The sequence below is a fragment of the Monodon monoceros genome, unplaced genomic scaffold (genome assembly GCF_005190385.1).
Source record: "Monodon monoceros isolate NGI ecotype Baffin Bay Population unplaced genomic scaffold, NGI_Narwhal_1 Super_Scaffold_21, whole genome shotgun sequence".
Taxonomy (NCBI): Eukaryota; Metazoa; Chordata; class Mammalia; order Artiodactyla; family Monodontidae; genus Monodon; species Monodon monoceros.
This window is the reverse complement of record NW_021703778.1, coordinates 89,515,730-89,529,348: the sequence shown is the minus strand read 5'-3', so window position 1 is coordinate 89,529,348 and position 13,619 is coordinate 89,515,730. Positions and strand designations below refer to the sequence as shown.

The window sequence follows — 13,619 nt, the reverse complement described above, 5'->3', positions numbered from 1 at the left end:
TCACAGGTACATTCTAAGATCCATACATGAAAGGCAGTTAGGACCCAGTACTCTAATTTACATGGAACTGCGCAGGTAAAGATGAGTTCTTAACAAGAGCACTGTAATAAACCTCTAGGTTCAGTTACTGGACTGGAAACATGTGAAAACATTCTCTTTAGGCTCTTTCTCAAAAACTACCTATTCTTCATTTGAAACCTCATTAAGCTATACACCAAATCCCTGGATAGTAATAAAAAGAAAAATCCCTACACTCTCCCTGTTTATTGCAATTGTGAACATTCTAATAAGGCAAAAAAGGTTTACTGAACCCTGCTCTGAGCAGTCAAATGACCCCAGGTTGACCTCAAATCCCACTGATGTACCTGTTTGGATCCTTTCCTAGCAGTAAAAAAAGCATCACAGTTCTTCCAGCGACATTTCAGAGTCTGAAAGTTCGGATTTGTATGGTCAGTCAGCAAATGTTGTTTTAAATGATCTATGACGCCAAATATCAGAGAGCAACCGTGCCACTGGAGGGAAACAGAATGAAAGGGTAAGTTTTTAAAGAGCATAGGAAACATGCAATGAGAATATTCCTCACTTGCATCCTGTAAGTAAGTCCCTATTCTTTAATTTATTCTTGGCTAGGAAATTCAACAAAGCCAGAGGTAACCAAATTAATCATCAATTTAATGAGAAACTTGAAAAGACTGGGAAGTCTTTTGACAGTGCAATATTTTGAGAAGGCAAAGCACTAAGGCAGCCATTACATCATTAGATAAGGAAGCTGTTAGCAAATACTGACAGACAAGTTACATAAAATTCAATTTAAACCATACTTATGCTTTATCTTGCCATCATAAAATGAGTTTCTTAGTCCATTTATTTAAGAAAGGCAAAGAGCTTTCCTGCAATACTTAAAGGGTTATTTTTAACAATTCTAAGAACTGTTGACTTGTAAACTTGAAAATACAAATGTCTGATAAAGAAAACTACATTTGTGGAAATACTTGTAGAAAACTGCCAAGGAAGCCTGACTTTACTAACAATTTTTATTACTTGAATCAAGTCTTGTGATCACCTATTTTTTTTTTTTTTACTGTATTATAAATGTGGCTATGTTTCAATTGTTAGTCAGAAAACATAAAGACTCTTTGTCTTGGCTTTTTTTCCCTACAGGCTTGTAAGAAATCCTATGATTCTCATTCTAACATGTTCATTTCTAAAAAGCAATGCAAATTTGAGTTTTTCCTCTGTAAGCACTATTCCATCCCCCCAGCTTTAAAACCAGAAGGTATTTTCCTCGTTTCTCTAGATAAGTTAAGTCTATTTGTATATTCTGGAGCCTGTTGTACTAGATTTTGCTTGTCTTCACTGAGAAGACTAAAAATCAAAGATAGTGATGTGTAAAAAGCTGAAAAGTAATTAGGCCAGAGACAAACCCAAAATCAAATTTTAAAATGGAGAGCATCCAGTTCATTTCATCAATGCTGAAAAAGGAGGTCAGGGTTTAGGGAAAAAAAAATTCAGTGCCATCAGCTTTTCTCTGGTCACAACTAACTATTAGAACTGATGAAACAAATTAAGGTTTATAAGAAACAGTGTGAAAGTTTTGAGGGTTAATCACCAGCTCCCACCCAAAAATAAAAACCACTCAATTTAGCCTAGTAAACTGAGGTTTAAAATTTCAAAAATGCAAATTTTTATCTGCCTATTCCTCAAAAACCAATGAGGAACAAACCAAACTATACATGTAATGCCTGAGGAATGGCTAAAGTATTGTGGGCAGGTCATGAAAATAAGCACTTACACCTTTCTTTCACACACTTCTGTACTGTTGATGTTTTTGTAGGCATGTTTCAATAGAGTAATAAAACAAAATAAAAAACACAAAAGAGATAAACTGAGTGGATACTTAAATATGCTTTATATCTAATCCTAAGATTAGACTTTTCATTACAGAAGTATGGAAGCATTTTATGTAGTTTTTAAAAAATAAGCTTATTTGTCCTACAGTGGAAGGCAAAAGTAGACGCTCAATATAAAAATGCTAAACCGATGACAATGAAGATCTATAAATTGGCCTGGGGTTGTGCAACATCTAAGTCTGGTGACAAGAACAGTTTCACTGCTTACCCAGCAGCGGTAATTCTGCATCAGATTCAGCCTCACGGCCTGAATACTGCCATCATAACAGCCAGTATAAATCTAGAGAAAAAGGTTTATCACATCAGACCAAAACAACACACAATAAAACTACTACAATCATCCTCAAAATAAGAGTCAAAAGTTACTGGTAGCAGCTACAACAACAAGAAAACATAAACCTAAACCCAAACCAGCCCCATTGTACCATAATGGGAAAGTATCTTGTAGATCTTCTAGTCTGGACACTTTGAAGCTGTGCTCCTTAGAGAGCCACTCTTGGGATTGTGGCTGAGAGCGGAAGTGGCAGGGATCAGAGGCACCACTTATACTTTAACTGGTGTAGCTCTGGCTTCTACTGGGCATTGCATATTAGGCATCTGTATTTCATTGGAACAAAAGGTTCTACTGCTTAAAGTATGAAAAACATCCATTCTGGTTCAACCTCAAAATTTAAAAATAAAATAAATCAAGGATTAGCAGGGTTACATGAGTTAGCTTCTACTTTTAGGTCTGCTATAACTATGCCACACTGGCCAAATCTCCTGACTCTATTCCAATGTACTGTCCAGATCATAATGTCTCTGAAAAAAGCACCACTCAATTTTTTTTTTTTGGAAACATCTTAAATTTACCTTCTATTTAATGGTGGTATTATATTTTGTATTGTAATTATTTTAGCTCTTAATAAAAAAAGGAATATGCAACAGCATTACTGGGTTTTCAATATTATAATACCAAGAGATAGAAAGACATTCAGTAATGAGGCATATCAAAAACAGATGTCATTTTTGGAAGTGACAAGTAGTAACATTATTAATAGTTTGTACAATTTTTAGTAAACACATTCAAAGGCAAATATGTGGCACAGCAAATTATACTCACCATACTTTTATGGATGGTCATACACATAATCATGTCTTTGTGTCCTCCATAAACTTGCAATCGATCATGCGACTTGGGTGGAGGGAAAAAAAAAAAAGAGAGAGAGAATTAAGGTTATTTATACCTTGTGTTTAACAGGCATAGTCCCTGAAGGCCTTTGAAAGGTTTAAAACTACACCTGAGGTACCAAGCTGAAGTACCAGTAGCATGTTAACAGAAACATAATCTAACAACTCCTTCTCCTCATGGGAAGAGCTGGTAACTGGAAAAAATAAAACCAATTTCTGTGTAGTGTCAAAGTCTCAAACCTGAAATTGCACACAAAGAGAATCAGACAGATGTTACAGACTATAGCTGCTCTCCAAAAACCATTTAAATTTTTTTTTAAACCATTTAATTTTTTTAAAAAATAAATTTATTTATTTATGGCTGTGTTGGGTCTTTGTTGCTGTGCACGGGCTTTCCCTAGTTGTGGTGCACGGGCTTCTCATTGTCATTGCTTTTCTTGTTGTGGAGCACGGGCTCTAGTTGTACAGGCTTCAGTAGTTGTGGCATGTGGGCTCAGTAGTTGTGGCTTGCAGGCTCTAGAGCTCAGGCTCAGTAGTTGTGGTGCACGGGCTTAGTTGCTCTGTGGCATGTGGGATCTTCCCAGGCCAGGGCTCGAACCTGTGTCCCTTGCATTGGCAGGCAGATTCTTAACCACTGCGCCACTAGGGAAGCCCACCATTTAATTTTTAACACGTGTGAGCCTGACCAGGTATCTCAGAGTAGTGTTTCTGAAAGCATCCTCCAAGGACCAGCTGCTTCATAATTATCTGTAGCACTTGTGAAGAACTCAGATTCCTGAGTTCCACCCCAGCCTTTCCATATAGAAAAATCAACACCAAATCCAAATAGACAGTCTCCCCAAGTCATTCAAGCAAAATACTGGGTCTAAATTCTACCTGTAATTCATAGACACGAACAAATTTATCCAGGCAAGCAGTCACCATCACTTTTCCTAGGATATTCACCACAGTCACTGCATGATTGTGACCTTTATAGATCCGTACAAGCTCACCAGTCTGCATCAGAAGAGAGATAAGAGTCACTAGACTGACCTTAAAGATTCCTTCCGACTTTTGAGATTTATAATTCTGTAATTCTAGAAGACATAATTCTGAGACTACTTGTACAAACGCAGCTGTACTAATTTTAACAGATGAAGTACTCCCACAAGCATTTTTTACTTTTACAAAATGTATGCACTGTATCTTTTTTTTAATAAATTTATTATTTTTGGCTGAGTTGGGATTTTGTCGCGCGTGCAGGCTTTCTCTAGTTTTGGCGAGTGGGGGCTACACTTCATTGTGGTGAGCAGGCTTCTCATTGCTGTGGCTTCTCTTGTTGAGGAGCACTGGCTCTAGGTGCGTGGGCTTCAGTAGTTGTGGCTCACGGGCTCTAGAGCGCAGGCTCAGTAGCTGTGGCACACGGGCTTAGTTGCTCCGCGGCATGTGGGATCTTCCCGGGCCAGGGCTTGAACCCATATCCCCTGCATTGGCAGGGGGATTCTTAACCACTGCACCACCAGGGAAGCCCTGCACTGTATCTTGATGGAGAGAACCCCAAGTCACAAAAAGAGAAGGGCCACAGCTATGTGTGTATGTATTTTATAGCTTTTGAAGTATATTCACTTTTATCATTTCACTGCATCTGGACATGTCCCTGAGGCTGGATAACCCCCAAGTTTACAGACTAAGAACTGAGCTTCAAAAGCAGCCTCTATGACTTGAGCAGAGTCTCTTGGCTGTTTTTACTTGTGCTATTTTAAACTATGTATCATATCTACTTTCTTAGAGCCTCAGATGCTCAATTTATCTCATGTTTAGATGAGGCATTCAAACTAAACCTTACGTAAATTTTGAGTCTATTCCCCACTAAGAATTTTGATGAGGTCAGAATTTCTACAGTACTTAATATTATCCAAGAGCTTATGCGCAGGGATCATTATTAAGCCTTTCACTAGAAAAAGGGCTTCATTTAAATTGCAAGAGGTCTGAGGAATCCTTCAAGCTTTAATCATCATTCTACTAAAGATTTCTTCACACCAACATGGCTTACGTGAATGTTGTGGGCATGGACTGACTGATCACTGGAGCCACTGAACACAAGGTCATTCACCACCTTAAAGAAAAAAAATTCAATTAATGAGATTCGATATAACGTTCTGAGTTTCCTTTAACTTGTAATACACATTAGCAAATTCTACTTCCCACCCTATTTTGAGATGAGCATGAATGAGGTATGAAATAAGTTTCTCAGACAAATTTTCTGAACTGAAACTTATGTGCTGCCACCAAGTACTCTGATGAATTGACAATGTACTACTGGTTTTGTTGCTTCTTCGGAATGATTACGAAGCAGCCTAGAAGGGCATTCGAGTATATCTACATTCTACAATAAGATACAATTTTATTTGTCTCTTGGTTAATATATTAAAAAACAGTATGTCCTGTGGTAATCCAAGCCTAAAGAAAAGGGTCATAGGGACTTCCCTGGTGGCGCAGTGGTTAAGAATCCGCCTGCCAATGCAGAGGACATGGGTTCGAGCCCTTGTCCGGGAAGATCCCACACGCTGCAGAGCAACTAAGCCTGTGTGCCACAACTACTGAGCCTGCGTTCTAGAGCCCACGTGCCGCAACTACTGAAGCCCGCACACCTAGAGCCCGTACTCCGCAACAAGAGAAGCCACCGCAATGAGAAGCCCGTGCACCACAAGGAAGAGTAGCTCGTGCTCACTGCAACTAGAGAAAGCCCGTGCGCAGCAACGAAGACCCAACACAGCCCTAAATAAATAAATAAATATTTTAAAAAAAGAAAATAAAAAAGGATAGTAATCTGTATTCTAAATAAGGCATTAGACAACATGGTAAATTTCATTCAAACCCTTCTATTTGTACCAGACAATGAACTCCTATTTTTTGCACTATACTTGCCTTCATGCAGAGAATGGTTTTGCTGTGGCCCTCCAGAGTTCTAAGGAGCAGTCCATTCCGTGCATCACGCACACTAATGGTACAGTCATAAGACCCCACAACCAGCAGCTTTCGGGCACCTTCCTGAGCTGTGGCAAGACAGCTGACAGCCCGAGGGCCATGGCATTCAAAGATTTCAAGTCGTTTGTTGTTCTGAAAAATACACCACCATTATATGAAGTAAAAGCAACTTAGTTGGAAAAATTCAACATCAACTAACCCAAATCACTACCTTGATACAAACTCTAAATTCTAACACCAGTAAGTTCTCATATCTACTCCCTATCCCTAACTCCCCAACCTCTGCCATTCCTATTCCAACACTCTGCATTCATGACTCCTTCCTTCCTGATTCTAGTGGGGACAGTCTCACATTATAAACTCATTTCTACCTTTGACCTGCACTATCCTGATCATAATTAGAATTTGGTTCTCTTTTATGCCCTCTCTCACTTCCCTTCAATTAATGATAATGAATGATAAACCTTTTTTTCATATTTGAATACACTTTCCACAGACCCAAGAACTCTCACTGTTTGTCATCCAAAATTTATGCACTCTGCCATGATTGTTTCCAAAATTCTCTTTGAGAACTACCTTCTTAGACAATCTGAGTCTCTCATTCTCCACCTTTCTGCTATTCCGACCTTCTTCTGACTTCTGGTTCTATGTCTATCTCTCATGACATCATTAAGTTAAACTACAGAAGCCTTTGTATCAGTCAGAGTGGCATGGTCACATCCTGAATTCCCAAACATTCCTTTACCTCAGATTTTAGACTTGCTTCCCTCATTCCCAAACCAAACTTGTTCATAAAGTTTCCTACTTCCCCAAAACTCTAAAGAGGTAGTTTAAGGTGCGTGCATGAGATAAAACTCCTAGAAACTAGGCAAGAGCAGCAGCTGGGAGCCTACAGAGCTGAGCATCAATCTCAGTCATCTTGAGATGCTGGGGAGGTAGATCAATGGAGTTCAGGGCCCAATGGCGGGAAGGCCCAGGTAAACAGCCCATGCTTTCTGTTGAGCCCCAGAAAGCACTGCGTTCCAGGAGTATGGGCAAAACAGAAAAGGTCCAGCCCTAACAAGGCTTCAAAATTCATATCTCTGCAGAAACTCTCAGATCTCTGTCTCAAAGTCCATCTTTGCTGGGGCTTTTCAACCATTTAAAGATCATTTCAAAAAAATAAAAGTGAAGACCATTCCCATTTGAATTTGTCATCATCTTGCCCCAAAACTTCTACCTACCTTTGATTACCTTAATCTCACAAAATAGAAGAGAACTGGGTAATTATCAAGTTTTATCCTTTAAAATATTTTAAATCTATTCTGTCTTCATTTCTATTGCCCTAACCAAATCTAATCTAGGTTGTTAGCACTTTGCATTTAGAATGCAAAAACCTTTACTAATTACCCTTCTGTGATCTATTCATATCTAGTGAACCAAATAATCTGACGCTTGATTATATATGTGCTAGTTTCTTCTAATTTGATTTTAAGCTTATTAAAGGCAGAAACCATGACATATTTTATTGCATTCCTTGTAAGTAGTTCCAGCTAGCTGGTAGAAGGAGAGATAGTAGGTACTAACTAAATATATGATACTGTAACAAGGCATAACACAGTAACATTCTAACACACTGTTAAAAGATGACCAGATGGCCTCGGGACAGAATGCTACAACTAACTAGTAACCAAACCTATCACTTCTACCTCCAATTACATCTTTTATCCATTTTCTCTTCACCTTAGTCTAATCTTTCATGTCAGCTGCCATAACAAAGCCTCCTAAATGGTCTCCAAGCTTCTACTAGTACCAGTATTTTCCATCCTGTTCAACTCCAGACTGACATTTTCTAAAATACAAATTAGATCATGTCTCTCTTACTTTAAAGCTTACAAGTCCAACTACATTAACAAAGCACACAGGGCCATTAAGAACTGGTCCGTATTTCCATTTCCTAAGCCTTATCCTGAGACCCAGCATGTAATAGTGCTCCATAAAGGTTTGCTCAACAAATGGATTTATATTTGGGTCAGGAAAGAATGAGGCCCACAGGCACGAAGGCAAACCTTGACTTAGTTCAAGTCAAGAACAAGCTACCCTCATGAAACCCTAAATCAGTTCCAAACCACAGCAACGTCATACTCAAAGGAATTTAAGCTCATTTCATGGTGTCATTCTTAAAATGAGACAGACTAGTTTAACCTATGACTCATTATTTGGCCCCAAATCATCAGGCCTGGTTTAATTTAGTAGAGTTACACTTTGGTCCTGGCACACTTGGGCCTGAGCAGACAGAATGCAGCATCTTGTTTCACTTACAACAGAAGATAAATTTTTGAGTAGCAGCTAATTCTGTTGCTTTCTCAAACACACACAAAAACAGGAAAACATCTGCCTTCAACTTCTTCCCACACACACTCACACCATTTTCAAGTGGCATGGGAATTCAGCCTTCTCTCCCCAACCACTAACCTTTATGTTGAAGGTGACCACAGTGCCATTTGCCAGTCCTGCATAGAGAATTCGCCACCTACTGTGGAGGCAGAGAACCCGGTCTTCCAGCTGTAACTGCTCCACACACTCTCGAGTCTGATAAAAGCACACAACACCTGATCAGCAGAGATTAAAGGCAAATAAGATGTGAAAACAATCCTCCTGAGAACAGTGTGAAATGATTTTTTATGAGGAAGAAAATGTAGCATCCTCTATTTTGTAGAAGACTATCTTAGACTGTTTTCTGCTTTGAAATATGTAGCCAAATACCCTCAAGCTGTAGGTAATATAGTAAACAAATGTAACTTCTAATGTTACCTATGTTTCTAATTTGGAATGTAGAAATTCTTCAAAGGGCACTATGGATTGGGTTCTAGCCTCTTAAATTAAGTAGCCAAAGATAAAGTTAAAGCTGCACTTGTCATTTAAAAAGGAAAATAAAGATTATAGTTGTATATCTGATAATTGCATTAATCAAATATGCGCTTTCCTGCAACTGATTCTCTATTTTAATAGCTCCCAAATGCCTCCTTCAAACCAGTATCAGGTTAGCTGGTCTACAATTACCCAAGAAGCTTTGAAAATATATAGAACCCTAAGCTTCACCCCAGTCTCTGAGATTCTAATTCAGGCCCTGGAATATGTGTTTTTAAAATTTTCCTTCATAATTCTGATGCATATCCAGGTTATACAAACACAGTTTGAGCTGACCTTCAAGAAACTATTTCCATGAATTTCCAGAACTGGGTTATACTGATAAAATCTACTTACCTAGAACCTAGAACAGGGCCAGTTACATAGTAAGTGCTCAAGATTGAATGCTGTTGAATGATACTAAGTGACTAAAGGCCCAAGTTTAGCTTTTTAAAGAGGTCTGGATACAGACATTAAAATCAAGACAGTTATAAGTAGGACCTACTTGTCCCATCCTATAAGTAGGATGGGACAACCTATGGGTTGGATGATAAAAGCTGTAGACTATCAAAGTCTTTGATCTCTTCCAACCTTCTTTCATACGTGAAAGAGTCAGTCTTTTAAATTACTTTCCCCACATAAAATTACAAATATAAATGCTGCATATGCAACTGTAAAATAAAGGAAAAGACAGTGAATATGCTCAAATGATAAGATATATGTTGCCTCTGGCTAACCCATTCGTGTGAGATCATTTTGTAATTTTATAGGAGAAATGGAATACGTTGCTGTAATAAAAAAACTATTGGTGCATGCAACAATAAAGATGAATTTCAGACATTATAGCGAGCTAAAGCTAATGTGAAAGAATACATCCAGTATGGTTTATTATGAAGTTCAAGCACAGACAAATATAATCTATAATGACAGAAATCAGAACAATGGTTTTCTTTGGCTGGGGGTGGTTAGTGGAAGGTGTATGAGGGAAGCTTCAGGGGGATGAAAATGATCTGTGTTTCAATCTTGGTGGTGGTTAAACAAATGTGTATCTATGTAAAAATTCATCAATACTTAATGTATACTTAAAATTTATGTACTTTACTATATAAAGTTACACCTCAATTTCAAAAACTAAGAATTTTTTTCACTAACATACAGTCCCACTATGCCAAACACTACTGCGGGTTAGAACCCTTAAAAACATTGAAAAATCTTTTAAAAGTTTTTGCTAATTTTATAAGTCAAAATGGTACTGAACTTCTGTTTTAACTTCCATTTATTGACAAGACTGTTATTTTCAAATAGTTACTTGTATATTCTCTTTCTAAAGAATTTCTGTCTTTCAATTCATGTGTAGGGATTTTACTATTTCTCTTCTCAAAGGTGTAAGCTCCTTACAACATATATTAACCCTATGTTTACCCTGTCCTGTTACAACTATTTTTCCCTCTTTTTACCTAAGACAATTTCTTGCCAAAATCTGTTTACAATTTTCAACAGACTTAAGTATTACTTCCATATAATAAAATTCACCATGTTAGATATACGTTTCATTAAGTTTAGTAAAGTATGCAGTTATGCAACCATTACCACAATCAACTTTCAGAACATTTCTAGCACTCTAAAAAGTTACCTCGTACCCTCTTTCAGTCAGTCCCCACTGCCATCCCAGGCAACTCTGATAGTTTTGCCTTTTCTAGAATTCCATATTAAGAGAACATTCAGTATGTAGTCTTTTACATATGACTTCTTTCCCCTAGCATGATGTTTTTGAGATCCATCCATGTTGCTACATGGATGAATAGTTTATTCCTTTTTGTTGCTAGTATTATTCCACTTTTTATATACCACATTTATCCATTTATCAGTTGATGGATGTATTGATTAATAACGCTGTTATGAGGTTCCTTCTTACATTCAGGATATTTGAAATTTGTGGCTTCTCTTTGTTTTGATCAATTTAGCTAAAAGTTTTTTTTTAATTTATCTTTTCAAAAAACTAGCTTCTGGTCTCACTCATTTTTCCCTATTGTGTGTCAGTTTTATAAATTGGTGGTTTCCATTCTGCTCTTTATTATTTCCTTTATATATCTATTTCGGGTTTAACTTTTTCTTCTTTTTCTATTTTCTTACAAACTCAGATAATTGATTTTAAACTTTCTTTTTTTCTAATATAAGCATTTAAAACTAGAAATTTCCCCCTCAGCAATGCGTTAGCTATCCTACAAATGTTAAGCTGGATGCTCATTTTCATTTAGTTCAAGATATTTTCTAATTTCCTTTGTGACTTCTTCTTTGAATCATGGGTAACTTAGAAGTATGCTGTTTCATTACCTCTTACTTGCTGACTTCCAAGATTTCTTTCTCTTTTTTTTTTGGTGGATTTCTTTCTGTTATTGATTTCTAACTCCACTGTGGTTGGAGAACATACTCTAAATGATTTCAATCCTTTTAATTAAGATTCTCAATAAGACTAAGACTTATTTGATGACCCAGCAATGGTCTATACTGGTGAATGCTCCATATGCACTTGGAAAGAATGTGTATGCTGCTGTTTCGGGTGGCAGAGTCTATGAATGTTAATTTTTTTTTTAACTATAAATATTAATTAGATCTTGTTTGTTAATGGTATTGTCCAGTTCTACATCCTTGATGATTTTCTGTCCAGTACTCTGTCAAGTATTGAGAGAGGTGTTGAAGTCTTCAACTATAATTGTGGATTTGTCTATTTCTCTGCTGTAGTTCTATCAGTATTACTTTACATATTTTGGTGCTGTTATTACATACATATATTTCTAATTGTTCTATCTTCCTGCTATATTGACATTTTTATCATTCAGGAATGCCACCCTTTTCTCAGTAGTATTCCTTGTCTTAAAGTCTATTTGCCTGATAGTAACATAATCACTCAAGCTCTTTTTGTTATTATTTGCATAGTACATTTTTTCCATTCTTTTAATTCAACCTACTTGTGTCTGAATTTAAAAGGTATGTCTTGTAGACAGCACAGATTTTGATGTTTGTTCTTTAGCTAGTCAATCTCTGCCTTTTGATTTTAGTGTTAATTCACATTTAATATAATTATTAAATATGGCTAGATTTAGACTCCAATTTGCTTTCTATTTGTCTCATTTTTATTTCTCTGTTCCCCCATTTCTGCCTTGTTTTGCATTAAACAAGTGTTTTTTAGTATGCCATTTTAATTCCTCTATTAAATTTTTTAGCTGTCTTTCTTTGCTTTATTCTTTTAGTGGTTGCTCCAGGGCAGCTGTTCTCAGAGTGTGGCCCCTACACCAGTAGCATCAGTATCACATGTTAGAAATGTAAATTCTTGGGCCCTATCCCAAGCCTACTGAATCAGAAGCTCTGGGAGTGGGGTCCAGTAATATGTGTTTTAACAAGCTCTCCAGGTCTATCTGACGCACACTGAAGCTGTGAGCCAGCCTTCTGGAGATTACCTCTTTAAATTGTAACAATCTAGTTCAAAGTAAAACTGACTTATCCCCAATAAAATATAAGAACCTTGCACCAGCACAATTCCATCCTCCCTTTCCTTTGTGTTCCTGTTACCACACATTCCATCTATATATGTTAAAAACCTAATCTTTGGTATTATAAATTTTGTCTTAAATAATCAAATCTTTTAAAGAATATATGTGTGTATATATATATTTTTAAAATTTATTTATTTATTTTTGGCTGTATTGGGTCTTTGCTGCTGTGCACGGGCTTTCTCTAGTTGTGGTGAGCGGGGGCTACTCTTCTTTGCGGTGCGTGGGCTTCTCACTGTGGTGGCTTCTCTTATTGTGGAGCATGGGCTCTAGGAGCATGGGCTTCAGTAGTTGTGGCACGTGGGCTCAGTAGTTGTGGCTCACGGGCTCTAGAGCACAGGCTCAGTAGTTGTGGTGCACAGGCTTAGTTGCTCCGCAGCATGTGGGATCTTCCCAGACCAGGGATCAAACCCATGTCCCCTGCATTGGCAGGCGGATTCTTAACCACTGTGCCACCAGGGAAGTCCTATAATATATATATTTAATGCTAATGATTTTCTCTCATTTCTTACAATACATTTAGAAAATTCTTTCTCAGAGGAGATATCTACTTCTATGTTTTCAGGTTTAAAAAAGTTAAACATTTTGTTTTCTCTCTAGTATTAATTTTGGCATATGATATGAAAATAAAAATCAAGAGTAATTGTTGAAAAGATCAAAGGAGGTATATTATTAATAGTAGTAAGTGAAAAGATACTGGTGGAGAGAGACAGAAAACATGGTTTAGATCTAAGCCTCATTTCTTCCAAAGGCTATACAGGGTACTGGAGTAAGTTCAGAAGCAAGAAAGTGAACAGAATGAAGCATCTGTCTCAGTGTCTCCACTCTACACAGTAAATACAGTCAAAGTGTTTCAATATTATCATGTTTGATTTTGCTGGACCCACTTACCTTAACATTATAGCAGCGAATGGTGTGATCACTGGAACCAGTGTAAAGGGCAGCATTCTTCCCAGAGGTCTGAGTAACCAGGAGGCAGTTCACTTTGGAGGTATGGCCCTCAAAGACACCAATATACTTCCGGCTCTAAAGTCAAGCACAGTTCAGATCATTACTTGTGGATATAAATGGATTAGATAATGCATTTCCTCAAAAAAAAAATGATGCTAAAACATACAGTTCATTGTTGTAG

At 37.3% G+C, this 13,619-nt stretch overlaps 1 protein-coding gene across 4 annotated transcripts in view; it reads right to left on the bottom strand.

Annotated features, from left to right (window-relative positions):
- The window catches only part of ZNF106 (zinc finger protein 106), a 62,419-nt gene that overhangs the window by 4,348 nt on the left and 44,452 nt on the right, over positions 1–13,619 (bottom strand). For all 4 annotated transcript variants that reach the window (XM_029237520.1, XM_029237519.1, XM_029237518.1 and 1 more), the window contains 8 exons: positions 13,379–13,513; positions 8,502–8,618; positions 5,988–6,179; positions 5,113–5,175; positions 3,957–4,076; positions 3,013–3,084; positions 2,119–2,190; positions 366–512 (listed from right to left, as the gene is read on the bottom strand). In XM_029237520.1, the coding sequence (XP_029093353.1) occupies positions 366–512; positions 2,119–2,190; positions 3,013–3,084; positions 3,957–4,076; positions 5,113–5,175; positions 5,988–6,179; positions 8,502–8,618; positions 13,379–13,513 (918 nt within the window). The remainder of the gene's footprint in view (positions 1–365; positions 513–2,118; positions 2,191–3,012; positions 3,085–3,956; positions 4,077–5,112; positions 5,176–5,987; positions 6,180–8,501; positions 8,619–13,378; positions 13,514–13,619) is intronic.